General features: G+C 47.1%; 8 protein-coding genes across 13 annotated transcripts; 4 read left to right on the top strand and 4 right to left on the bottom strand.

Moving 5' to 3' along the window:
* The first annotated feature begins 346 nt into the window (after positions 1 to 346).
* Positions 347 to 3,428, top strand: BDBG_17059. 2 transcript variants are annotated; one of them, XM_031724864.1, is made up of 5 exons: positions 347 to 1,173; positions 1,249 to 1,534; positions 1,631 to 2,116; positions 2,245 to 2,339; positions 2,465 to 3,428. In XM_031724864.1, exons 1-5 carry the CDS (start codon positions 1,129 to 1,131, stop codon positions 3,038 to 3,040), a joined length of 1,488 nt encoding a protein of 495 aa, XP_031578329.1. In that variant the 5' UTR covers positions 347 to 1,128; the 3' UTR covers positions 3,041 to 3,428. The 2 variants fall into 2 exon arrangements, with proteins under 2 accessions (XP_031578329.1, XP_031578330.1); XM_031724865.1 differs by having other exon boundaries at positions 355 to 1,534.
* On the bottom strand, positions 3,098 to 4,879 carry BDBG_04785 (protein transporter SEC13). The gene is made up of 6 exons (XM_002624875.2): positions 4,669 to 4,879; positions 4,570 to 4,608; positions 4,371 to 4,486; positions 4,258 to 4,288; positions 3,781 to 4,190; positions 3,098 to 3,665 (listed from the first exon to the last, which is right to left on the bottom strand). The coding sequence occupies exons 1-6, from the start codon at positions 4,669 to 4,671 to the stop codon at positions 3,341 to 3,343; spliced, it is 924 nt and encodes a 307-aa protein (XP_002624921.1). The 5' UTR covers positions 4,672 to 4,879; the 3' UTR covers positions 3,098 to 3,340.
* Positions 4,868 to 7,054, top strand: BDBG_04784. Of its 2 annotated transcripts, none has more exons than XM_031721841.1 (3): positions 4,868 to 5,335; positions 5,398 to 6,252; positions 6,322 to 7,054. In XM_031721841.1, exons 1-2 carry the CDS (start codon positions 5,222 to 5,224, stop codon positions 6,166 to 6,168), a joined length of 885 nt encoding a protein of 294 aa, XP_031578328.1. In that variant the 5' UTR covers positions 4,868 to 5,221; the 3' UTR covers positions 6,169 to 6,252; positions 6,322 to 7,054. The 2 variants fall into 2 exon arrangements, with proteins under 2 accessions (XP_031578328.1, XP_002624920.1); XM_002624874.2 differs by having other exon boundaries at positions 4,911 to 5,335; positions 5,398 to 6,150; positions 6,322 to 7,053.
* A 51-nt stretch (positions 7,055 to 7,105) lies between these two features.
* BDBG_04783 (dipeptidyl-peptidase III) lies at positions 7,106 to 9,425 on the top strand (the record flags this gene model as incomplete). The annotated part of the gene is made up of 7 exons (XM_031721840.1): positions 7,106 to 7,131; positions 7,633 to 8,171; positions 8,255 to 8,291; positions 8,373 to 8,508; positions 8,607 to 8,959; positions 9,057 to 9,321; positions 9,405 to 9,425. The coding sequence occupies 7 exons, from the start codon at positions 7,106 to 7,108 to the stop codon at positions 9,423 to 9,425; spliced, it is 1,377 nt and encodes a 458-aa protein (XP_031578327.1).
* Positions 9,426 to 10,048: 623 nt separating this feature from the next.
* BDBG_04782 (RSC complex subunit Sfh1) lies at positions 10,049 to 13,169 on the top strand. Its single transcript, XM_031721839.1, has 4 exons — positions 10,049 to 10,721; positions 10,816 to 12,024; positions 12,118 to 12,202; positions 12,347 to 13,169. The coding sequence occupies exons 1-4, from the start codon at positions 10,378 to 10,380 to the stop codon at positions 12,443 to 12,445; spliced, it is 1,737 nt and encodes a 578-aa protein (XP_031578326.1). The 5' UTR covers positions 10,049 to 10,377; the 3' UTR covers positions 12,446 to 13,169.
* A 90-nt stretch (positions 13,170 to 13,259) lies between these two features.
* On the bottom strand, positions 13,260 to 16,508 carry BDBG_04781. Of its 4 annotated transcripts, XM_031721838.1 has the most exons (4): positions 15,956 to 15,979; positions 15,070 to 15,851; positions 14,221 to 14,896; positions 13,261 to 14,152 (listed from the first exon to the last, which is right to left on the bottom strand). In XM_031721838.1, exons 3-4 carry the CDS (start codon positions 14,875 to 14,877, stop codon positions 14,111 to 14,113), a joined length of 699 nt encoding a protein of 232 aa, XP_031578325.1. In that variant the 5' UTR covers positions 14,878 to 14,896; positions 15,070 to 15,851; positions 15,956 to 15,979; the 3' UTR covers positions 13,261 to 14,110. The 4 variants fall into 4 exon arrangements, with proteins under 4 accessions (XP_031578323.1, XP_002624917.1, XP_031578325.1 ...); XM_031721836.1 differs by having other exon boundaries at positions 13,260 to 14,152; positions 14,221 to 15,857; positions 15,956 to 16,508; XM_031721837.1 differs by having other exon boundaries at positions 14,221 to 15,851.
* Positions 16,509 to 16,527: 19 nt separating this feature from the next.
* On the bottom strand, positions 16,528 to 19,986 carry BDBG_04780 (dipeptidyl-peptidase III). The gene is made up of 5 exons (XM_002624870.2): positions 19,407 to 19,986; positions 18,344 to 19,223; positions 18,031 to 18,269; positions 17,872 to 17,962; positions 16,528 to 17,773 (listed from the first exon to the last, which is right to left on the bottom strand). Exons 1-5 carry the CDS (start codon positions 19,733 to 19,735, stop codon positions 16,988 to 16,990), a joined length of 2,325 nt encoding a protein of 774 aa, XP_002624916.2. The 5' UTR covers positions 19,736 to 19,986; the 3' UTR covers positions 16,528 to 16,987.
* Positions 19,987 to 21,963: 1,977 nt separating this feature from the next.
* On the bottom strand, positions 21,964 to 24,871 carry BDBG_04779 (SCY1 protein kinase; the record flags this gene model as incomplete). The annotated part of the gene is made up of 2 exons (XM_031721835.1): positions 21,964 to 23,369; positions 23,431 to 24,871. The coding sequence occupies 2 exons, from the start codon at positions 24,869 to 24,871 to the stop codon at positions 21,964 to 21,966; spliced, it is 2,847 nt and encodes a 948-aa protein (XP_031578322.1).
* Between the last annotated feature and the right edge of the window lie 73 nt (positions 24,872 to 24,944).

Genomic DNA, 24,944 nt, shown 5'->3' with positions numbered 1-24,944 from the left:
GCGCTGGTTTTACTACTTTTGTTTTTTTTTCTATATATATAACTTTGTTCGTTTTAATCCAGAAAGAGAGAAAGAAAGAGTCAAATGAAATGATTCGAGCGGTTTTCTTGTTTAATATCTATCAATATCTATCTATCCTCTGATTCCTCTTCTTGTTTTTCTCCCCTTGTCTGAGAAATGGAAATTTTTTTACTCGGTAGCATAGCAATAGCATAACATAGCATCGCATAGCATAGCATAGCATAGCATGGAAGGAACAAAAAGTGCTTGGCCTGAATTATATGCTGACTCAGGAGTTAAACTGATTTCTGTAAAGTCAACTATCTTCTTCTCTTCTTCTCATCCTGAGCTTCCAAAACTCCAAACTCATCTCTCCCGTCCGCCAACTGCCTCAGCTTACTTCAACTTACACAGTACTTGCAGAAAGCGGCTGGAAAAAAAAAATCCGATTACTATAAATTAACCTCCCATGCCTATCTCGCATTTCGTATTGGGACTATCCGTCCATTGTCCAGAACTATTATCTTCTTAAAATAAGCCAAAATCTGGCATAACTAAAAGAATAGTGGTTTTGAGAGAAAGTGCGCTCACTTCTCCTTTCCTTTCACTTCGGTTTTTCTCGAGTTCTACAGTTGTGATTTTGAGTATCTCTATCTCTCCGTCAGATGCTCCGATACTTCATCTGGGTATCAGGCTGCCCATTTGTGTGTTCCTGTGAATAATTAGGGGTAATTTTTTATTTTTTTTTAATTTTTTTTTTTTGGAGACACGCCCAGGGCGGGGTGATGGGATGGTTATGATTATGACATCCTCATCTTAATGGCCTAAGAATAGCAGAAGATGCAGTCCGCGCAGATTTGATTGACTGTGGCTGTGAGATATCACGGTGGGCTCTCGTCGCGATTCAGTCTCTTCGTGTCTCCTTAGGCCTATTGTCTTTTATCTCATGTTTATCTCTTTATATTTCCTCTAAAGAAGCTATCTTGTCCCTCACGATACGTTCCCTTAAGCCGTAGGACGCAACCTTCTACGGCTTGATCCTGGTCTGGTGCCTTTGTCCTGATTCACCGTCCCCCTCCAAAAAAAGGCTATAAGAATAGAAGCTCGAATCAAGTCATCCGGGGAACTATGGCATCAAATTCAAGGACTGGGTTGGTGAACTTGCCGAAAGAGGTATTGATATATTTTTGAACTAACAATTGTGTGGATTTCCTCTCTATGACTTACTAACTCTCAGCAACCCCTAAGTTGATTCAAATGATTGTCATGCTGGTAGAACTGGAGGATGTAGATATGTGTCGCATGGCCCGTACCTGTCGCTATTTTGCGGAGGCCATTATCCCACCCAATTCCGGTGTCTGGAGGAGACGGTTCTTACAAAAATACGATCATCCGCCGCCAGATAAATCTTCAGAAGAGGTTCGGGTGGAATACAAAGTGCGCAGTATTATGTTGGCGCAAACACCTTCGTTTCGGGACGGGGAGGGCAGAAAGGAGAAACTGTGGCTCAGCGTCTTGACTACATTATTTGCTGGTGCGTCTGATTTGTTCTAAGTTGGGCTTAGAATGTCCAGCCCATCTATATTTATCTGTATTTCCTAAACGAGCGAGCAGCTAACCCTGGGAGCAGAGTCATACAATACCCAACCATCCCGGCAAGGTGACGAGATGCGCGTTTCTAGAAACCGTGCTTGTATCAAAAAGGCCATCAGGAGTTCTGGCTTCCTCGATCAGCCCATAGTGGGCGATGGCGCGAATTCCTCACTCCCCCCTAGTAGGCCATATCTGGCCATCCAACTGGCCGCGACATATCTAGTTCTGGATATCAACCATTCCTTCCGCTCGCTGCGGACAGACTATGATCTGAACATTGTATATCGATGCGACTCATCGACGCCCGACATCCCCATTATTAATGCATCTAATGATGAAGAGAACATTGACCTGTACCAGCTTCTCCATATCCGAAATTTTTGGAAACGGCACCTGAGGAACCGGGATGAGAATACGTTCCATAAATCGTACCATAACATGCCGAAAATTATGAGGCCGAAGGCTTGGGAGGAGGGTCTTGGGAATAAGGGCAGTCTGGGCACTTGTTGGTTAGGATATTATTGTACGTTGTTCACTCCCCCCCCCCCCACCCTTCCTTCTTTCTCTGCTTTTAGATTTAGCCATTCTCAAAATTTCAATTGCAAAGCCGAAGTCGTTATTTGGAAGCAACCTATAGCTAACGAACAAAAGCATGCATTCACCCGCTCCCGATCTCATCCACCGACCTACAGGAAAGGCAGACATGCGCAGACTTAATGAGCCATTGGGAAAGCACTTCTGCATTGGTAATCTTATCCCCTCCCCCGCGTCTGAAACTAATTCCATGCGACAAGCCAACGCTCCCAATACCTCGTACAGTACAATCACCACCCGAGCCCAAGAAATAACTAACAACATCCCACAACATCAGCTGCTGAAACTCCCCACACTCACCACCAACGCTTCTATTTCTACAACATGGTTCCCCCTCTTCAACGAAGCCTACCCTATAAACACTAACGTCGAGCCCTCATCCCGTACCTACTTCCGCGGCACCCAATCGCTCAACCTCGATCAGAACCACCACCACCACCACCACCACCACCACCACGACGCCCACGACGACGCCCATGACAGCAACGACCAGCCCCACCCCAACTCAATGCGGGGCTTCACTGAACCCTGTCCTGCCCAAGCCGGCATTCCTGGCTGGCGTCGCATATGCTTTATCATTTATGAAATTAACCCGGAGTTTTTCGTCTCTGCTGCTGATGACAATGACAATGACAATGACAATGGCGACGGCGGCGGCGGTGGCGGTGGTGGTGAGGACGACGAGGAGGTGGAAGGATGGTTGCCGTGGAGCTGGACTGCGGTGGATTTTCTATGGGCGTATGGGTATGAAGGGGTGATTGTACCCGGGGGCGGCATTATGATGGGTAGGTGGAGGAATATGATGGTGGAGGCGGAAGTGGAGGAGGGACCGTTTGTATTTTGGGTGGTTTGATGTTTTTCTTTTTTTCTTTCTTTTTTCCTTTACGCTCGATGAGCAGGGGAGAGGGGATAGGGAATAGACAATTAGAATTGGATGCGGTATGGGGTTTGGAAAGGGGAGATTGACAGAAGGGTGGTTCATCTAAGTAGTTCCCCTGAAAATCCCATTATATTTATTCTTTAAGGGTAAAAGGGACCCCTTTCGCGGATAGTCGCAAAAGAGAACAAGAAAATAGATATATTAACATACAACATACGCCCAACCTCATTAGAAAAGAAAAAAAAAATACCGCTTTCGCATCCCCAACTAAACTCAGTCCTCAATATCCTTCACCTTCTCCCACTGCCCCTTCAAACTCTCCTTCCACAAACTGACTTTATTATCCCCACCGCTGACAGCTAGGACATTCCCACTCAAACTCCAGCTGACACGCCATAACACGCAATCGAACTCTAGATGCTGGCTAGTCCACTCGTTGGGGTTTGAGGGATCGGAGATCCAGATGCGGACGGTCTTATCTTGGGAAGCGGAGGCGATGTACGATCTGGAGAGGATGCTTGGTGACCAGGCCACGTCACGGACCCAGTCTGTGTGGCCTTCCAGCACCTTGGTTACCGTGTATGCCTTGTTCTCGGCGCTGTTTTGTTTGGGTTCGTTTTATCAGCATAACCCATATTTCAGAGCAAGAGAAATCCAGCAAAAAAAATGCAAGTGGGATAATAGAATAGAAAGAAATTGTGGAAACAGCATACTTATACTCCCATATCTTAACAAGATTATCACTCCCGCCTGTTACAAACCTGCGCAGCTGTCCGGCGCTAGGTGTCGCGCTAATGATAGAGCCAGGAGAAGCGGCGGGTGCCCAGCTGACGGAATTGACACCCATGCCGTGGGCGTGGAACAGCTGGTGCGTCCAGCTATTGTCGCTGAATTCGAGTACGCTTACATTGCCGTCGGAGGAGGCACAGGCGAGCAAGCAGCCACTCTCATGGGGCGCCCAGGAGATGCCGTTGACGGAGGCGGTGTGCAGGGAGAAATCAAAGACTTTTGTCCACGTGCTGGCGGTGGAGGCGGAGGCGGTGCTAGGGGCTTGTTCGCGCCATATGAGGACTTTGCCATCGTAGGAGGAGGAGGCTAGGATTGTTCCGAATTTGGGATGTGCCTTTTTGTCACGGGTTAGCTTGAGCTTCAGAGGGTAAGGGGGCCTTCTCTAACGGGTTTGTACGAACCCACGCAATACACCATACTGCTCCCTCGTGCCTTTGAAGAACAAAACATTTTAATTTAGTATTTGGTAGTATAAATTTAAAGTCGTAAAGCTGGGGAAAAGGGTGGCTCATACCCTTTCAGCGTCTCGAGAAGCCGGTGCGAGTCGCCCTCTACTTCGAAGATCTTAATTGTTTTGTCTGACGAACATGTTGCTAGTCTGCGACCGTAGTAATCTAGAGCTGCATCATGCTATGGACGAGGGAATCTGTTAGAGCTGGGATGCGCCTGGTGGCGGAGGAGGGGAGTAACGCTGCTGAGGAGCATGGACATACAATCATGTCATCGTGGCCAGAATTCGTTATAACTTGCGCCTGCAAAAGGGGTTAGAGGAGCATCAGATGAACCTGGCAGAGGAACGGAACAATACCTACCATCTTGGCTGTTCATAAAATGGCGGGACTGGCGGGGGAATGTCAATGTCGGGTATTTATATCGATCTGTCTGCTTGTTGTCCTGGTTTGTTCCTCCGCGTCCTGAGCATCGGCGGCTATTACTGCCAGCTCGCCGCAAACTAGACGCCGCGCCAAACACTTCCTTTTTCGGAAACATCAAGCAACCCGCCCGCACCTGCTGACATAAGTCGTCCTGATTTCTCCACGTGAGTAGCCTCGGTCCGCTACCAGTCTCTTCCTCTCCTTCTCCTGCGCCGACATCATTGCTCATATCCGGATATACGGAGGTTCACAGTCTGATTAAAGGGTTAGATCCGAGGAGTGCATACATATTTACATGCTTTAAAGCACTCTATATACTCACATCCTATCCATTTTATCATTTCGTTTACTGGGCTCGCCAATCATCCCCTCATACCTGCGGCTGTCGACCCTAGCTTTCCTTTGCCGGTTGCTTCTTCCCCCGGTCCTGTCGCGCGTTCAACTTAGCCCAATTTGACTTGGACTTTATAGATTTCTAAATTATAGCACCATGGCGGATGCGCTATGTGGTCCTTCCAACGCTCTTCAGAGCTTCCAAAAGCATACATCTGTAGATAGGACCCTGCAGCAAGACCGAATACTTTCGCGCCACTCGCCTGCTCAGGTATGTCCTCCAAGTTTTGAACCAGATAACCTGATTTAAATCATGCTGACTAGGTATCTCAGGGCTTCCGATCTCAAAATCATAATGAAGGCGCCCTAGACCCAGAATTCAACGCCTTTGAAGCAGGTGTACCGGGCGTTCATATTTCTGATGTCCAACATCCAGCATCGTTTTTACAACCCGCGCCGCAACACCCGACTTTTAATCACACGGCAAATTCTGGATGGGCATCGGATTTTCAAAACCTGCAAATATCGGGCCCGGCACAACGTGTACACCAACAGCAGTTTCGTCCGGAATCCTCTTCTAGTGGTTGGCAGAATGAATTTATGCAACACGCGCATCAGATACCCCAAACACAAACACACCAACCGCAAATATCTCAGGCACCCCTTAGATATGGTCCAGCTATAGGGGGGATGGGATTTGGTGGCATGAACGACCACCTGATGTATCAAGATGCATCCCAGTCACATTTTCAAGAACATAAGGAGGAAGCAATATTTGACGAATCTGCTTTTGAGACCGCTTTTGCGGAAGCCCGAGCGGAGATTGAGCTTCAAGAACAGCAGTTGCAGAACGGAGAAGTCACAGAGCGAACTGAGATTCAGCAGACGATTAGAATAGGCGCAGATAGTATCCAACCCCAAGTTGACGGGACGAATGATTCGGATGAGCTTGCAAGGACAGCGGGACAATTGCTCGACAGCGTCAGCCACGACCAGAGCCAGAAATTCAAAGAAAGCAACTTTCTGTCCCTGATGCGACAACTCCGCGATCGCGAAGTCACCGTTGACGGCGACGAATTCCGCCAAGTCAGTACCCTCCCATAAATATATACATAGAATTATATATAAATATAATACGAACGCATGTTCTGGTTTTTCCTGGAGAAAAGCAGGAGAGCGTTGGCACCGGTACACTTTTGTCTATGAATCTGCACGATCAAACGGGACTTGTTCTAGCATGCTAACGGGAGCTTTTAGATGGCGCAGCCGCTACATCCTGGTGGTCAATATTATCCAGAGCGGAAAAAGACCCAACAACTTGATGCCCGAGATACTACCACTACTACCACTCCACCTAGCACCACTAACGAAGTCAACAGCGGGATCAACCCGGCGAAGGATTTTGAACAACCTGCCACTTCGTATCCAAAATCAAGGGTGCCCTATGAGACACCTGATGGCCATTGGCCTGTCTAGATATTTGACATGCTTCCCCTAGTCTTTTGGAATACCCAACACGGTGACGCAAGGATTGGAAGTCGGATTCACGAAGAGTACGCCCGTCAGGTTATATGCGGCGAGCGCATATCCTTGGCCGATACATATCTTTTATTAAAACGTACTTAAACGAGCTAGTTATGTCTTGTTTATATTATTTTCCCGGTCTGTTGGATTTTGTCACCATCGTTGAGCTTGGGCGGTGAGGCAAGGCCCAAGACAACGGCAAGACATAGTATATACGTGAACGTTGGGAGTTTTGGAGCATCACGTCTTTTGGATAGCAGGGCATTTTTTTGTATTTTAGATATTACATTTTTAGCATGCATCTATACATTGCGCTGGATGCAGCATCCGTAATGATACCAGCCATATTCGGAGAAGCGGAAGATGAATTCAGATTGCTCATGACCTTCGACACCAAACCTGGTCTACAAGAGTTTACTTTGCGGATAGTCAAGAAATGCTATAACTAGTTAACTAACTAATAAAAGTATAATAATGTAATGAAATAAAGACCAGAGCGCTATTTGGTCCAAGTTCCATGCCTCCAGCCGGTGATTGGATGCGGTTTGTGACATGTTTACTAGGTAAATAGTTCAGCATAGCTTTAAGCCTCAACTCGGTCCATTGAGTTCCATCTCAACTCCGACAACAACCAACATCACCACCACCATCACCACATCTCTATCACCGCCGACTTCTCCTCTTCACCACGACAGATTCATTCAGTTTCTAATTATACCTACTCGACCCACCGATTATCCCATAGAGCTCCAATTTTCCTACGACTTGGGGTACCCCTTGCTTGCCCAACCCAGCCTCCATGCTTTCACCTTCCATATCTCCTTTGCTCCTTGGGTCCCATTAGACTGGCATTGCTATCTTATCTCGATTTCTACGTTGCTTTTGCCTTCCGACCCAGACTCCTACTATCCGTATTTGACAGACACAACTCCTTCAATTCCTTTCCACATCGCATGCAACCAATATTTTAAGCGTCACCCCTTCCACAGCACATCACACCGATTCCTAGACATAATACTACCCATCCTCAATCGCGTTGTCCAGCACTCAAGACCCATCAAGCTCGCCCAACACGGCGCAGCGATCTAATTCACACCACGCGGCACTCACCGTGGAGAACGACGACGATTCATACACTGCTCCTCCTCCTCACTCACCAAGCTCGGCCTCTTCCTCGAGCGCACCCTTTGCTCTTCCCTCTCCCTCATCCTACCCACCACCTTTCTCATCCCTTTACTCCAACCCGGACGACGACGAGGGGCTCGATCGCACCCAGGCATCCGTCACAGAATCTGGTGGTTCACCATTTATCCCAGCATTCGCTCCAGCACCCCCATTCAAAGAAACCTCCCCCTCGCCTGCGCAATCGCCTGTTGTCTTAGATACCAAAGCCGCACTTTCGCGGGATAAGACAGGAGAAGCATCGGGCAAAGGCCTAGACGACGGAGAGCCGCCACCGCCGTATACTGAAGGGTATTCACCGCTCCAGTCCTTTACCTACGTCATGGCCGCGGCCGGAGGAGCTGCGTCTATAATTACGCAGGTACAGCAGACAGGTGGAGGCCCATTGAATACACTTGGAGGTATGTACGCCCCTACAATGGTTCATAAGCAGGTACTGCGTAGATGTTCCGGAATCTTGCTAATAAATTGTTCGGTTTTACAGATATTGGGGGCGATGAGCATATCACGTTAGATTTACGGTTAGTTTTCTATATTTTCTCTACGGATTTAGACCCTTTTGCGGAAGAAATTATCCTGTAGCTAACGAATTGGGTGAGCAGTGGTACTCGGTTTACGCTGTCGCGCGATGAACTACTCACTCTACCAGAATTCGTTCTTCTTTCCTTATTCCCGAATGGTCTCCTTCCTGATGGACATATGGGGACATTCCATGAAGGCGATGTATACCCCGTCGACGTAAGTCCCCGAGCTATTTCCCTCATATACTCAAGGACTATCTTCCCATTATCCTTAACCAAACACGGCACTGATTTACATGGCGCCATTCCATTTAGTACGACCCCGCCTCTCTTCAATACATGCTAGATTTTTTCCGCTCTGTAGCGCAATCGATTCCTTCATCCTCGCCGTCCCCAACCACGTCCCCTGAAGGAGATTACGCTATCGATCCAATGCATGGGTCTCCAAGGGATATGCTGCGGGATCGCGCGGGCATCATTGTGCTTCGCGAAGACCTTGACTTCTACGCAATCCCGCCCGTAGTCGATATTGACCACCCGGAAATGATCGAGGTGAAGCGAGCTGCCGGAAGAGCCTTGTTGAAACAAGATGGGATCTTCTCAGGACTCCGAAAAAGCGATGAACCCGGATCGACTGAGCAGCATCTCATTGAGATGTTAACCGCTGGGTAAGTACTTGTACCTCCTCTCTCGGTGTACATCGATTCACACACAAACACACACATATATTATATGTAATTACATGAATTGCTGACAAGAAGCTAGCGGTTTCAACCATGATGATCGATGGGGCCACCGTGCCGGCGAACCGAACAAAGCTGTAATTTGTAGTTTGGCACTGGCGAAGCTCCGGGCTGATATACGAGGCGACTTAACCAATAATAGCCCCTTCGGGATGGAGCAGAAACTTCTCCTTTTCTGGCGGAAGCCGGCGCGAAGGTGCTGGTGGGAAGGTGTGGAGCTTGAGGGCGTGGAGGGAGTCGAGGGGAAGCTCAAGGTTTGGATTCGGAGAGTGTGGACGCTTGAAATGGTGAGTGCTTGTGCTCAGATTTAGTATCTTCTTACTATTCCCTTCGACTTTTCAAAAATCCGAAACTAATGCATTATTTCTAGAGCGTCATTGGACTGCGTTGACGGAGAAACTTGGAAGCCATGTAATCACAAAATCGGCTTTCTCATGTTGAAGTTGATTACCGTATAAAACTGCTCTGCTTGCCCTATGCTTTTGTTCTCTGAAACCCCGGCATGCCTAATTTATTGTACTCATACCACGTCTGCCTTTGATTTTTGGTATTTTCGTTATTTTATATCTTGACAGCACGTTTTCCTTATATCCCTTGAGACTAGTTTTTTTTTTTTTTTTTTTTTTACTCTAAGCCTATTTCCTCCTCCTCTTCCATTTTGACTAACTATTAAACTATTTCGTTGAATGCTTATGTTTACTTTCCCCTCCACCTGTCACCTGGGAAAGCAGCTTTATTTCTTTCCTGTTCTTGAGATTATACACAGACGCATATCTATTGTTACTAGTTCCTACTCCCTTTCCATTTATTTACCTGGCAGTAGATATTATAAAGTTAGCTTGAATTCATTCTTGCTTGAATTATTTTCCTGACTTCCAGACCAGAAGAAAGTCAAGGTTACTTTGGCGCTAACTGGAGGCTCGGCGGATGCACTAGTCTAAATCCGGCACTAGCACAGCCCAACCCAATCGGGCCAGACGCGAAGCATCCTGGAGGCATCAAAACCGCTAGGGAGAGAAACGCAACAAGAAGGACTATACATCCTCCAACTCTGTGGGAAATAACCAGCATAGCTCACGGTAGTTGATGCTTGTAGCCACCCAATTTTACCCTATATCGATATCAATCCAGCGTTTTTACCGCGACAGCAACAACGAGAAGCAAGGAAGCATCTTTTTTTCCTTTTTCGTGTCGCAAACCGGATCGAGCTTGTTGGGCAGGTGCATAAGGATAACACCGCAGTCGCCGCATCCCATCTCACCTCGCGAAACCAACGCCATGGTGGAAAAATTAGTATATAAAGAGCACCATTGACTACAAGAATTGGAACAACCAACGACACTATGGCTCCCGTTCAAGGGTACATGACTTCCTACTCCCCTCGCCTCCGCCAGTACGCGAACGCGCTCCTCACTCCATCCATTCCCCCTTCACAAGGTGCACCTGGCGCGCGGACGACGAAACGTGGTACCATCGCCATAAACTATGCGGAGGATGGGTACGACGATGATGACTTTGACGATAGCGAGGGACCACGACGACCGACGGGATTGAGGAGTTTGAGGAGGGAGGAACTAAACCCGGATAGAGGGCCGGCGGGGGAGAAGTTGGGGACAGAGATATTCCAACCCGTCGATGTGCAACCGAACTTTAGGGATTGGGTGGTTAAAAAGGTTTTGAAGCCGGCGTATGTTCATCATTTATCCCCCTTTCGTTATTTCCTTTGTTCGGATGATGTAGATATGAAAAACTAACGGAGGTCGATGTTCATCCGTGTTTAGGAGGAAGAAACAGCTGAGCACACAAGCACAACTCCCATTAACCCTAGTTCCCATCCGTATCGATCTCGAAGTACCCGCCTACCAACCCGCAGAACCATTCCCTTTACCGCGAAACTATCTAGAACTGGGTATCAACCCTGCCTCGCCCGCCTATCGAAAACCAGAACCAGCGCCTGCTTATCGAATTAAGGATACCTTTCTCTGGAATCTACACGAAGCACTCACGACACCCGAAGAATTTGCTACAACCATGGTGCGCGATCTAGATCTGCCAAATCCGCAAGCAATGACCGTGGCGATCTCCAACCAGCTCCGCCAGCAACTGGAAGAGTATGCCGGCGTCGCATTACACCCCCTATTCCAAAGCCCACAGCAACAAACAATTACAAACCCCCAGGCAGCCTCCTCGAGAGGCGTCTCCGCAACTCCCGGTGCCACGAGCGCCCCAACGCCCGCTTCTCTAGCAGACACGAGCCCCGGAAAGGGCAGCGTAATCGTATCCTCCCAGCAAGCCACCACGGATGACAACGAACTAAACCCCGACGACGCCTACCGCTGCGTCGTGAATTTGAACATAAACCTACAAAACAGACTCTATACAGATAAATTCGAATGGTCCCTACTCCACCCGCAAGGACTCGCCGAGGAATTTGCGCGCGTGACATGCGCAGATTTAGGCCTGGGCCCCGAATGGGTCAGCGCCGTGGCGCATGGTATTTACGAGGCCGTGTTGAGGTTGAAGAAGGAAGTCTGTGAGAGCGGTGGGTTGATTAGCGGGCTGGGCGGATATGGAAATGAGATTGATAACCAGGCTGCAAATGGGCAAGAGGCTGGGTGGCGCTATGATCCAGATGGACTGGGCGATGAATGGGAGCCGAAGGTGGAGACGTTGTCGAAAGAGGAGATTGAGAAGAGGGAGGGGGATCGGGAGAGGCAGATTCGCCGATTGCGAAGGGAGACAGCGAGGTTTTCGTCGACGAGTGGGATTGCGCCGGAGTTGACGAGGCAGCAGAGTTCGTCTGGTGGTGGGTATTTTGATATTCCCGATGAGCCGATGGGGAGGGGTGAGAGGAGTAAGAAAAAACGTCGGTTCCGGAGTATCAGCCCGCTTGGGGGGAGGAGTGGGACGCCTGGTGGCGGTGGGAGGGGCACGCCGGATACCGGGGCAGGTGCTGGGTATGGTGGCGGTGGGGGGACGCTTAGTGACTGGTTTGTTAATCCACTCCTTCGCTTTCCTTTCTAACTTTTTGCTTGGATATCATTATTTCCTAGATATGACGCTAATATTTGGTGCATCATCAGGGAGAGACAAACATGGCGCTGTGCTAATTGTGCCGTTTGGGGCACAGCGGTTTGGGCTGTTAGAGATGGACCGGCTGGGCCAAGGGTAAGCAAAAAATGGATTGAACATATATCACTCCATCCATCACTTTCCTTGATCGCTGCTTATTTTAGCTGGCTCCGTCTCGCAAAAAGAGAAAAAGCTCATGAATGCTGACTATTTTGCACCTGCGTTTGTGGTTTTATCTAGACATTATGCCACAGCTGCGGCTTGCTATATGAACGTGATAAGCGGATGCCAGTATGGTCCATGGCACTGCATCGCATTGATATACCCGTTGGGCGTTGATTTCATAATTTATTTCGATTTTGATTTCTTTTACAGAAAAGAAAGGGACAAGTCCGAATGGGAACTGGAATAGGAATTGGAACTGGAGTCGGATGCGTTGTGCGGAACCTCCGTCCCCCTCCCGCCCCCCTTTTTTCCCCTTTAAGGACTCTTTTTGTGGTTTGCCATATTCGAGTTACAAACTAAATACGTACAGAGTACATGTAAAACGACTTTTAATTTTGATTGATATGATCTGGTGACCAATTGCTCACCCATGATATGTGAGAAGCATAGTCCTTTTTTTTTTTTTTTTTTTTTTTTTTTTTTTTTTTCTCCCTATATGTAACTGTATCTTGTGGAATCAGCTTGATGTGTTGAAATGTATATCATGTATGAGAAATCCGAGCACGTTTTCCTTTACTTCACACACATGGTTAGTTGGGTGGCGCGGAAAAAGGAATATTTATTTCTTCAGTCGAGATATGTTTAATTTGGTTTACTTCTGGAAAACTATGAGTAGAGTCGATGATTTAACTGACTGCTTTTTCCGTATGCAGAAGTTGTTCCTATTATTTCTTCTATGCCTCTGAATTCAACTTGAAATGTTTAGCTACGGTCATGGAAGAGGTAGACACCGTTCCTATCACGCCATCAATGGACTCAGAACACCTTTTAACTTTCTAATTAATAAGATTGGTGATATTAGTTTATCTTCAAAATATGTATTTTCTTTTATCGTTGAATATTTGGTCCGCGTATATATACATAAACTACACAAAGCCTATCTTCCTTCTTTCTATATACATAACCAAAAAAAAAAAAAAAAAAAAAAAAAAGAGATCGTTAAAATCATTCATCACAATTATCGCATAGTAGTGGCTTTTTCTGGCTCTTTTTCTACCGGCGCCTTTCCTTCTTCGTTTCCCCCACAACCGCAAAGAAAAACGCCATCTGAAAGGAGCCCACCTATTCGATGCGATGCTTGGGAAACGGGCAATAATGAAGGCGATCCTGTTGTATTTTCCACGCTCGGGTATTCATTTTTCAAGCTAACCATAGTGCCATATTACATGACATGCACGCCACTATGCAAAAACTTCCGAGCCTTGAAGCGCCAAGAGCCATTCACCAGATCATTGACATCGACATCGACATTGACGACAACGACAAAGGGCAGTCAAGTTCCCTGTCACCCTGTGACTGTTAAAATATGACAGATATTCAAATTCATGCATACAGGCGTGGGCAATAATGCATGGAATTACGTATGTGTGTGACGCGAGAGCTCTCAGGGGTGATGAATGGAAGAGGAAGAGCCGGATGCGGAATAATGGCTTGGCTGCATGGAAGTGCCGCCCGGGAGCGTGGAGATCGAAAGAAACAAATATATGTATGTCGTGCCAGGGATGCCTTTGTGGCATAGTTTGGCGAGGGTTTCTTGTTATTTTTGTTCGTGAAATATTATGCCTTTTCTGTAGGGTGGTCTGAGGTCACCTCTGGATAGATAAGCCATGGCTCTTTCATCTGTGCTTGTATTTCTCGTCCATGGACTGGAAGACAGGGCTCATAAAAAGCATTCCCGTTCCGATTGGTTCGACAAATGGTTTGTGAAAGTGTCGTTGTGATATTGCATAAAATGTACTAGATAGCGATACCACGGGGCGATGGAGATGACGATTTCGTTTACAGTTGCGCCTTCTTCGAAGAGGGTATGTCAATGGGTTGCTGCGAATAATATGTCAGGCCACCGTATAAATATATAGCAAAGAGTAAAAACGGTAAGACATTCATACCGAAGTAGCCCTCCTTTTCCTCCCCCGCCTCGACAACTCCTCCTGCTCATCGGACAAGGAATCCGAACACCCAGCATGACTCAACTCCGGTCTCTTCGGAACACCAGCGCACACGACATTCCTGTCACCCCTGATACGTATGCCAGAGCTGACGTTGACTTCCACAGGCCGCTGTCTGCCCGACTCCATATCATCCATGATGCCAGCTGCTTTTAGCGCGGAGATAATGGTTGTCGCGAGCTGTGCGGATTTGACCTGTCGCTGTTGCTGGAGTTGCTGCAAGGGGAAGTTCCCGCCGGCAGCAGGCAGTGAAGAACGCGATGGCGATGATGATGGCGATGTTGAAGTTGAGGTGGACGTCTGAGGTTCCTCAGATGTCGATGCGCCGATTGATGTGGGGATGACGATGGTATTCCCCTGCCCCTCAATATCTATAGATGTGTCGATTTTGATTGAGATGGGGCCCATGGCTGTGCTCTCCTCGTCGTCATCATCAATGATGTCTGCAAATGCATCCTCGACTGGAGCTGGAGCAATTGCAGCTGCATATGTTGGTGGTGGCTGCGGAGGAACAAGCCTATTTTGAGACCGGAGGCTGGCGACGAACTCAGCCAGCTTGTAGTTTTGGTGATTTATGGAGTCTGAGGGGGGTAGCATTTTGTATTTCCTTTTCTTGCTAGAGTAGAATATCAATGTGAGTGGGAGAGGAGATATATATCAGGCCTTAGGCAATGGTGACGGAAGAGGCTGCGATTAAGGGCATGAGCGTAGGGATATATGAGTTTAGAAAAGTATGAATAGAATGCATATATAAGTAAGGCAGAGATTTGAGAAAGACAAAGGCCTGACTTTAGTATGGTTGTTATTATTTCGCAGGATATATAAGGGATGATGCAGATAATTAAGAATGACTATGTTGTTTCAGGCTCACGGATCGCTGCTGATGTGACAACGCAGCCCTATATCAAGACCCGAATAATGGGGAATTTATGGTTGAGAAAGGCGGGGCATCACATCTGTTGCTCCATGCAGTCAACAATTATCAAAGTTAAAGAATACGGATTGGGGGAGGGGGGGCGGGGTTGCTCGGTTCGCTCTAGCAATATCTGCATATCAAAATAGCCTCTAGTTATCGAACAACGCAACAATATGGTCGCATGACAATGCAAGGAGGGATATATATATATATAAAGAGCCTGCAACAACAATAAGAGAGGAGAGAAGAATGGAGAAAGGGAGGTAGCAAAAATTAAGAATTGAGGAACCGCCTCAATAGCACACCAATAGAGAAAGAAAATGCTCTCCCAGCACTTGCTTTCCGTTCACAGGCCGAAATTGGCTAGTAACGATGCTCCCCCCGTCTCAGGTTATAAAGCCGGCATGCCAGCTGGGATAATACCGGCGAGGTAGCCGCAGGGGGTATTCAATAACGGTTTAACTCTTTCTGTCCTCATTTTTTGGCCCATGACGGATAATAGTAAGAGAGGAATATAAACAGCAGTCGCAGTTAGTTGTATACCCGTTTCGGCTAAATGGCTTATCGCCAGCCATCATCACCACCACCACCACCACCAACAACAACAATAAAAAGCATGCCCGACTCTGGGCAAAAATGCTGGAGTGGGGGCAAACTGTATCTATTAAGTTATTGTCATTCGGGGATTAAATCATCCAGTGCCCGCATAGTTGGGAAAAGGGACGAAAAGCACGAAAGGAAAGGAAAAAGAAAACCTACGGGTAGAGGGCCTAACAGACACACACTTTTAGGAGGGGGGAATTGCTTGACTGCAGCCACTGCCGGACAGTTTCCTTGTCGCCGGACCCTAGGCGGCTGACAGAGGAGCTAGGAATCAACATCTTTCAAAGAAAAGAAAAGAAGAGAAACTCTGCTCTAATAACATTGATTGACCTCCATTTCCAGCAATTGGGGAGAGAACGGCGGCACAAGCTCCTCTAGGTTCCGGGTGGGGGGTGTAACCTCAGTGTCGGTGTATCTTGTCGAATGGAACAGAAAAAGAGAAGAAGGATGGGAAGAAAGCAAGTTTCCGCTTGTTCAAAATCTCTCTCTCTCTCTTATCTCAGACTCCATACCTATTGTGAACAGGGTTGGACAGGGTTTCTCTTTTGTTTCTTTTTCTCCTATTGTTGGAACGGGCATCAATAGGAAATCGGCTGGAGGTTGGCGATGGCAATTAGGGCTGGCAGGGGTCATGTGAGGGCGCTTGGCCGGATTGGGCGATTGAATTCCATTCGCCCAAACCATAGGACTGGAAAATTCGAGCATTGGCGGCGGTCAATGGAAAGCTTGGCAGGGCTGGGCTAGCAAGCAGAGGGGGGGAAAGTTGTTTGTTTATTGATCCCTCTTGGTATTGAGCGCTGGCCAACTACTTACAAGAAACCTTGCTTGGCCCGGACAATAAACAGGATTAATAGCAGGCTTTATCCTCGTTCAATGATCGCTTAGGTGGCTGTGATATTTCTGTTCGCAAAATTGAGTATTTTACTTTTATTCTTTTTGGGCCTGGGACTAATAATGTGATGCCACTAGCTGTACGATATTCTGTTCGTTCTATTCTATCCCCTTCTTTTGCTGTCAATACTGATGTTGTTTCGCCTTCTGCATTTCGGTTATAGCTGCCACGTTATCGTGGGGGTCGTAGAGTTGCATGAATATGTGAAACTAGACAACGATAATGAGAATAACAATAAGGGCCCATTGCAGAAGGGAGCAAGTCGACGGATGCGTTCATCAATTCCATCCTTGGCTTCATACTTCTCGCTCAGCATAGCTTTGAATCATACCCTCCAAGGTTGGTTCATACTCCTTCAACACCACCTTATCGCCCTCTAGGACAGTATTGGCTTGCACAAACACTTTGCGCGGGATCTTCTTCTGCAGAACAACCGGTCGCACTTGTGATCCCCACCACTCATCAACATTCGTAATCTCGTCGTACAGCGCTTTTCCGGCTTCGACATCTGCCGTTGATTTGTAAATGTGGAGTTTTTGTAGATACTTCGCTACTGCTGGTCGACCATGGCTCAAGATCTTGGACCTGTCAAGGTGAATCTCAAGATCGGAAAGGTCATCCTTGGTATGCACCAATTTCACAAAATCACCACCAGCATCGAGGAAGGTGCGCAAAATGCTGTATCGTGCCTGCATGTGAGCTTGTCCCCACTTCGAGCTCTTGGGGTCCCAGAATTCAAGCGCCACTACACCAGCTCTGGCCATCTGTAGGTAGCTGGCATATAGAACATTCCCAGCCTCACCGTTTATATCTTCCTCTCCGTTGCCAAAGCCAAACAGCTCTAATATTTTGAAGTCACAGCCAAGAACCATAGCCACACATTCGGCGCGGCATTCTTCGTACGATGAGGCGATAGCCCCAAAGACTGAGCTCCAGGTTTGTCCTGGTTTGTACCAGGTCGTTATGGGTTTTTGTGTTATAGGGCTGATTGGTGGGTTGGAGATATCGAAGTTATACTCGCCAGGAGCTGTCTCTTGAAGTAATTTGCCGGTTCCATGGCCCAGTAATTCATGAATTCCGACCTGTTTTGAACATCACATGTTAGAGATTTATCGATGTTGAAGATATGGAAGTTTGTGATCCAGAGGGTTAAGGGACAACAGGGAAGGTCAGTACGTACCTGGACCTCAAACGCGGGATCCCGGTAGTCTCGGAATAACTGAAGATCCTGCTCCCTTATAAAGGGTACCGGCTCATTGGGCGCTTTGGCACTACACAGCAAAATGTCAGCACACTACGTGAGATTAATATATGTATCAGATTGACAATGCATAAATACCTTAAAACGTTGCCTAGGGACACATTCTTGTACCCAAGGTTTTGTCTGATATCATCGTAGTTCGGGATGTTGATGCCAGCAGGTATTCCGCTACCCGCGAAGGAGAGAACTTCTAATGAAGTAAAATCAGGCGACAAGAATTTATCCTTTTCGAAGTCTTTGCCCCAAGGAAGTTTTGGGATCATGGACTCCGCATTCTCAACAAGTTTCCCGAACGCCTTAGTCCGCTCTTGATTGACCTAGGTAGAATGTCAATGGCAATGCCGCACACAGCATACGTATCTGAGCGTTTGGTGGGTGATAGTTAGCATACCATCGCAGCAAAACCCTCCCATTCTCCACGGACACCATGAGGGTCTCTATATGTTTCCACAAATCCAAGATCTGACTCGACCACTGGTCCCACATCCTTAATCCATTCCCTCTGACTTTCCTTGAATGCTTCCAGGGATCCGGTAGTGAAGGACTTCACGTATTGCTGATGCATTCTCTTCTGTATGTCATTTGCAGCATTCAACCCAGCCTGCTTGACACTCTCTGCAATTTTCGCCATCTCCTCAGAATGGTCACCAAAGACAAGGTGAAGAGTTTTGCCTTGCAATTTGCCTTCGAGTTCCCACTTATGAACATCACCAACATCTCGATCGCTGCCTGCCGGTGACTTTTCTGCAGATGCAATCAGCAACTCGAAGTCTCCAGACTGGGTTTTGCGCAACCTTGTGTTCTCCGGTAATAACTTTTTATCTTCCAAAAAGGAAGCTATCAGAGAGATCTCTTCGGTCGTGATGTTTGGGGAGTCGGGGTAATAGGTCGACATGTGTCCGTTTTCTGGATAACCGAGATGCATCAGATCGGTAGTGGCGGTCTCATATATCCCTCCACCAGACTTTGTCGCTTTCTCCCATGCTGCTTTTGTTTCTGGAGTAACGGAGGCGAGCGCTTCCAGGGCGTCAGCAGGTATTCTAGGAATAAATTTGGAATCTCCGAATCCCTTGTACGATCCGCAATTGCCTAAGAACTGGGTCGCGTATTCCAGGAAGAAGCGTAGATTTTCTGCGCTCACACCGGTCTTCTGGGCCAGGGAGTTCCAATCGCCATTGCAAGCACGGTAGAGGGAGATGATCAGATCGTAGATGGGTTCGGACTCCGGGGAGACTTGGCGTAGCGTGATCCGAGTTCCTTGGAAGGCAGCTCTGCGGCATGGTCAGTTCTATTTCTTTGAACAATGTGCTTTGTTTGCATTTTGGGAATTGGGGGAAATTGGGGGAAATTGGGATATGTAGGCAAGTGTCCAAAGGGAACCATGAATATGTTCAATGAGCAGCAGAGTAGCATAGCCTAGGTGGAAGGAATATAAGAATAAAAGAACTACTTACCTACTGATGAAATGAGCATATCGTTTCTGCTTGTCGTCTAGCGCCTCGAAATGAGGTTTGATCTCTAGCCTGACCACGGTGGGCGGGGAGTCGGCGAGATACTGCTGCTTAGCCGTCACGTCCATGATTGATGGGGGGGTCTCGTTGTATACTTCTGTTGTCGGTTTCAATCGCGTCGCAACCGCAGCAGAACTGGTAGAAGATGCAAATCTACTGTATTTCTGTGAAATGGGGAATTGATGTCGAAGTTGAAGAAGACGGCTGGTAGAAGAGAAGCGGACAATGGTGTTGCTTGAACCTTTGGAGGACAAGCGTCGAAGAGGGGTCATGGAAGCAACTCAGCCGCCGAGGGGGATTTGGTGCCGGAGGGAGGGAGGGGTATGGTATTTAACTAACTTCACGGTAAGAATTCAAAGGCCAAAATTCAATTGTAAACCCAAGGATTAACTAGCAGCAGCGAGTTGACATGGCAATAATGTGGCTGACAGCCCGGAGTATAATAAGTTAACTAGTGGTATGGTATTTAGTTAACAAGCAGCACCGGATGCGGGAGCAATAACTACTACTAGTTATAAGTTAAATATATAGTTATAGTTAGTTACTACTCAACTAGCGGCTCCAACCAAGAACTTCTTCTTTCTGCTTCATCCACATCTGCCCCAATTGTATATCTCTTTTTTTGCCAGAAGTTTATATGGACAATGGATGATTGCACATTGTCCGCCCTCTTGTATCCACATGCATGGCTTATCCCCATCCCTTCTTTTTTCGAAGAAGCAAACCTAGAAATGCTGATTTGCAATGAGTTGATCATTAACTACCTCTCCTGCAGCTAGCAGACGACATCACGGCCAGCCATAATCAAAAAGCTTTGCTCTGGGACATGAATAGTAACGTTCAAAGATATGATGCGCACGACGAAGCTTTGTCCCTTAAAAAGAACAGAGCAACTATGCGCGCCGCAAACTACGAAGCTCGATGGCAATATACGGGAAGCAAAAGGCTTTTTTTAGAGGGCCTATTGCCCTTGTCCTCTTGCCCGTCTCACGTCTCATAAATAAAAGGAGAATGCGACTATTTATTGCCTCACTGGAAGCTATGGGGGATGAACCTATTCTATACAATGTAGCCCGGAAATACCGGACAGCTCCGCCGTCATCCCTCCCAACCCCGAATATAAAATGGTTTGAGATGATCAATAGCGAGCCTATCAGGACCCTTCGAATCCATGAAAGATCACCAGCATTTAGGCTGTTTAACGAGCGCCGTTTGGCCCTCAACTACCAGCTTTTCCAATGATTAAGCGATGGCATACCAAGTTGCTCGTCTGGTGCCGCAGAAGAAGCTATGATTTGTTTGATAACCCAAATAGCCTCTCTAAATTGCTTTAGGATTTTCCTGCCTGGTCTGCACATTTTGCAAGGGGCAGTGTCCCCTCCCATTTACTCATTTACCCTTGACTACGCTCCTCCTCTAGCGGTCTTTCTCTTGGAGTGAGATATTGTGATCGTGAACGATATCGAGGGTGTTTCATTTCTTGCGGAATCTCCACGAAATATCGAGGCGACGAAAATTCAGGATAATGGTATGCGCTTCCAGTGAGACGACCGGGAGTTTCATCAGAACAAACATTTCACATACTTAAAAAAGTCTAGGAAATCCTATTTCTTGTCTCCCATTTCCTAGGGAAGCGTGCCGTATGCCATCTGACCCAAGAAGGAAGCCCCGTCACTTGAAGCCTATCAATGGGCTGCAGTTACTAGAAATAGTGGATGGTGAATTCTGCGAGAATTTCTGTGTAAAGATCTCTTCCCTGAAGGGTTACTCTCTCTCGCATTCAATAAGGTGCAGTCATTTGAAGTCGTATGCTAATGAGAGTTTAACTTCAATTCTCAGCTCCATGGAGTCAATCAACCCTCACTCTGTGCCGCGCACAAATCAACGATTCCGGATCGCTGAGTATCACAAAGGTCTTATTCCAGAGCGCTCATTTTGGTCTGTCTATCGAGATAATAATCAGGGTTCAGACTTCTTATGAATAGTATATGATACCAAGCGAGCGACAAGACTGTTGAAAAGCAATTCCAAAACCGACCTAGAAAATCCCAGGGTGTCTATCGGGGCCTATGAAAGTAAGTATCCAGTTCTGGATTTCAACCCTTTAGTTACTATGCCCGCAACATCCACTGTTTCAATATCGTACAAAATAGCGCTTTAACAATGTAATGGCTATTTAGGTTAAGTAGAATGAGTACGGATTGTGCCCCATATCGGACGGAGTTAAATCTTGTAGAGAAAATAAGGGATTACAATAAGAACATTTCTGATTCAGAAAAGTGGAAGATCTAGACCTAACCTCGACTGCCACAAAATTTGAATGGATATATAACACCATGAAACACATATTCCTGCAATGGATTTTGCCTCATATCTTTCGTATAGTAATTACACCTAACCCTCTTAGGGACACGATTGAAAGTCACCTCGCCGAGGGGTCGTAGGGAAGATTCACTTAGTTCGGTAATTGGCACCTGTGGGCAAACTGCAAAATTTATTCTCAAATGAGGCTCTCATATTTATCAAGGCCCTGCTTCTGCTGGTTAACTGGCGGTCGTAGAACTGGGGGTATCTGAGTCGAATTCGAATGCCACTGCTGGGTTGGGTTCGCTTTTGGCTGACCAAAAGCGGCGGAAAGGGGATCGGTTGATGGCTTTTGCTGTTGCTGGAAATTTGATGGCGGTGGAGGAGGGATCGAAAATGGGGAGAGTGGCATTGTTGGCTGTGTATTCAGACCAAAGGATGAAGTTGATGGTAATGTTGTGGAGGTTGTGGAGGTTGGCGGATAGGTCGGGTTTGCGGAATACTGATTCATCATCGAAGTGGGTCGTTGGATAGTATTGGTGTTTGTAATCGGGGTCATTGTCGACCAAGTGGAAGATAATGAAGGCTGGGACGGTTGTGAGGGGCGCGCAGGTTGCAACGCTGGGAATGATGAACCCATGGATGATTGCTGTTGGGTAGTTGAAGGGGCAAGAGCAGGGAAGGAGGCCATGCTCATATCTGGAGTAATCGATCGTTGAGAAGGCCCTGACACGTTTGCAAGTGAATTACGACCTCCAGTATTGTTGGCGCTGACGGAATTCACAGTCGACCATGCAAACCTGGGCGTGTGATCGGTAGTTGCTTGCGGGTTTGTTGGGTTCGGATTTGCAGTGTCCCAGGAATTCCAGGAGGCATCATTAGAACTAGATGTCGTTGCTTTACCAAGGACTAAGCGTTCGAAATCCGATCGTGTGTTTTCAACATCAGTTCCGCCATTTGCAGTTTCCATCGTTCCGAATAAATTAGAATCACTCTTTCTAGGGTTTCCGGAATCATTTGACGAGGAAAGCGATTGTAGCTTTTTCGTTTGTTGTTGCTCGACCCTTGAAGAGAGGGATTTTATCAGGTCCATGAAGCGGCCAAATTGCTGGACGTTGAGAAGCGGGCCCAGACTGAAATTCCACAACGTTGGAATGATCTCTAGAGCGATGAATTCAGTTTCGGCAATTTGGCCGACCTGTCGAAACACGTTTAGAGCTGCCATCATAACTGCAGGCTCTTTTGTTTTAATAGCTTTTAGCAAGGGAACTATTTTTTCTTGGACAGTATACTTGTCAAGAATCGAAGTTGAGCCGGACTTGGGTTGCTCGGACTTGCTTGAGGTGCCAACGAAATCACCGTTCGGAGTCAAAGATGCTTCCTTTACGGAACCACCGCATAAAATAGCAAACGACTCCAAACCTCTAACTTTGATGGCAAGGCTGCTGGTTCTGGTGAAAACGGAGGCAATAGGAGGGAAAACGTCATCCTTCACAGTCGAGAAATCAAGAATTGGCAGCATCACGGGGAGGCACCGCATTGAAGCGTCGACTAGCGAGTGGGCGTTGGACTCTAATCCTAGACGGATCAGAGGTAGTACGTCTGGCAGATAGCCGTTAGTAAACAGGGCTAAATATAAATCAAAAGGAATCAATATACAAACCATTTTTAAAATCCCGTCCCGAACAGGTTTTCGCTATAATATCCATATTTTCGAGAACAACCATGAGACTAGCATCTTTGCAATGATCACGCTCCTGCGTAGAGCCTTTTGCTCCAGCTGGCAGAAAAATTGATTTGATGTGGGGAAGGACTTTCTCAGGAACGACCCGCGGACCGGATGGAATAATTTTGATAATTTTAAACACATTCGACAGGATAAGTGGAAGCAATTCTTTGTCTTTGCTTTCATCCAGGAGGGCACCAAGAACCTTCCTTTCGAGGACAGAAGCCGGGAACTCGGGCAAGATGCGACCCAATCCTTTCATGAATTGAGACTTCTCATTAACTGTTTTCGCAGGCAAAGTCTCCAGAAAGCGTATAGTTGACACTAGTACATTATCGAAGTATTGGGATTGTTGGAACTCCTTTGCATCCATGCGCTGAGCCGGTCTTCTAGCAATGAGCCTAGGTAGAACGTGAGACGCTAGATCCTTTGGTATTGGGCCTGAGGCAAGAAATCCATTACTCTGTGACGGTATTGTCGACGGTGAGCTTAATAATTTTTTGTATGTAGAAGGATTGCCGTGTGTTTTAAGAGGAGACGTGTGAGGAGAATTATAAAGAGTAACAATGATAAGGCCGAGGGAGAAGAGGTCTGCAGACGTGCAGATATTCGAGTCAATTACGAAGTCAGGAGAGGTATAGTCCAGGTCAAGTTGAACGGAAGCTGGTAGTCTGGGATCTTGATATAGAACCTCTGAAAGTGCAATTGGAGGCAAAGATGACTGTGAGCCTGCGTCAGCTGGACCAGCAAAGGCAAGGCCAGATATTTTCCAGTCGGATTTCGTGTTGATGTAGATGGCTTCAGGGGTCAAGTTGCCGTGGACAAGACCGGCAGATTCATGCAAAAATTCTAGGCCTTTGGCAATTTGCAGTAAACCTTTCTGGATTTCGATTTCATCCAATTCGATACTATTCCCAGTTCGATTTACATCGGACTCCCCGCCGATAGATCGGCCGGCCCGCCCACCACCGGAAAATCTCTCTTGCTCATCTTTCTCCCGCAACAGCCCAGTTAAAGATGTGGTGACTGGCTCCGTTGCAAACATCAAACCGCCATTTCGGGTGTCTTCCACTGGCTCCAGGACCTGTAGAATGGAAGGATGCCTTAGCCGGGTGAGGCTACTTGCTTCCCGTCTAAGCCTTTCGACAACTTCATCATGTAACTTTTTCAGAGACGAGGTGTTAGATCGGGAGCCAAGGCCACCAGGCCGCGCATCAAGCGATTTCCGATCAAAAACGAAAACCGATGCTGCAACTCCGGTACTCTTTTTCTTGCCTTCATAAACTTTCCACGGGCCAGAAGTAAACGAGGGGTGCGGGGATAGCTGGTAATTGGCAGCTATGTTTGAGCTAAAAGACTTCAAAGCAGAAGAAAACATGGCGACCTTGGGGGAAATATGAATATAAAATTGCCAAGAAAACCAAGACAAGGAGACGGCTGTATCTGTATGT

The sequence above is a fragment of the Blastomyces gilchristii genome (genome assembly GCF_000003855.2).
Source record: "Blastomyces gilchristii SLH14081 genomic scaffold supercont1.8, whole genome shotgun sequence".
Classification (NCBI taxonomy): Eukaryota; Fungi; Ascomycota; class Eurotiomycetes; order Onygenales; family Ajellomycetaceae; genus Blastomyces; species Blastomyces gilchristii.
The sequence above is the reverse complement of the archived record's forward strand: the minus strand, read 5'-3'. Positions and strand labels throughout refer to the sequence as shown.

Coding starts and splice junctions, on each gene's coding strand:
- BDBG_17059 (XM_031724864.1), top strand. CDS start 1,129: ATGGCATCAAATTCAAGGACTGGGTTGGTGAACTTGCCGAAAGAG. Junction 2,117..2,244: donor TTGTTGGTTAGGATATTATT/GTACGTTGTTCA, acceptor AACGAACAAAAG/CATGCATTCACCCGCTCCCG. Junction 2,340..2,464: donor GGGAAAGCACTTCTGCATTG/GTAATCTTATCC, acceptor CCACAACATCAG/CTGCTGAAACTCCCCACACT.
- BDBG_04781 (XM_031721836.1), bottom strand. CDS start 14,877: ATGCTACCCCCCTCAGACTCCATAAATCACCAAAACTACAAGCTGGCT. Junction 14,153..14,220: donor GGAAAAGGAGGGCTACTTCG/GTATGAATGTCT, acceptor TATTATTCGCAG/CAACCCATTGACATACCCTC.
- BDBG_04784 (XM_002624874.2), top strand. CDS start 5,222: ATGGCGGATGCGCTATGTGGTCCTTCCAACGCTCTTCAGAGCTTCCAA. Junction 5,336..5,397: donor CGCGCCACTCGCCTGCTCAG/GTATGTCCTCCA, acceptor TAGGTATCTCAG/GGCTTCCGATCTCAAAATCA. Junction 6,151..6,321: donor ACGGCGACGAATTCCGCCAA/GTCAGTACCCTC, acceptor GGGAGCTTTTAG/ATGGCGCAGCCGCTACATCC.
- BDBG_04780 (XM_002624870.2), bottom strand. CDS start 19,735: ATGACCCCTCTTCGACGCTTGTCCTCCAAAGGTTCAAGCAACACCATT. Junction 18,270..18,343: donor GGGAGGGTTTTGCTGCGATG/GTATGCTAACTA, acceptor CATTCTACCTAG/GTCAATCAAGAGCGGACTAA. Junction 17,774..17,871: donor ATCCCGCGTTTGAGGTCCAG/GTACGTACTGAC, acceptor TGTTCAAAACAG/GTCGGAATTCATGAATTACT.
- BDBG_04782 (XM_031721839.1), top strand. CDS start 10,378: ATGGCTCCCGTTCAAGGGTACATGACTTCCTACTCCCCTCGCCTCCGC. Junction 12,025..12,117: donor GGGGGGACGCTTAGTGACTG/GTTTGTTAATCC, acceptor GTGCATCATCAG/GGAGAGACAAACATGGCGCT. Junction 12,203..12,346: donor ATGGACCGGCTGGGCCAAGG/GTAAGCAAAAAA, acceptor GGTTTTATCTAG/ACATTATGCCACAGCTGCGG.
- BDBG_04785 (XM_002624875.2), bottom strand. Junction 4,487..4,569: donor CTGGCCACGATGACATGATT/GTATGTCCATGC, acceptor CCTCGTCCATAG/CATGATGCAGCTCTAGATTA. Junction 4,191..4,257: donor CAGTATGGTGTATTGCGTGG/GTTCGTACAAAC, acceptor CGTGACAAAAAG/GCACATCCCAAATTCGGAAC.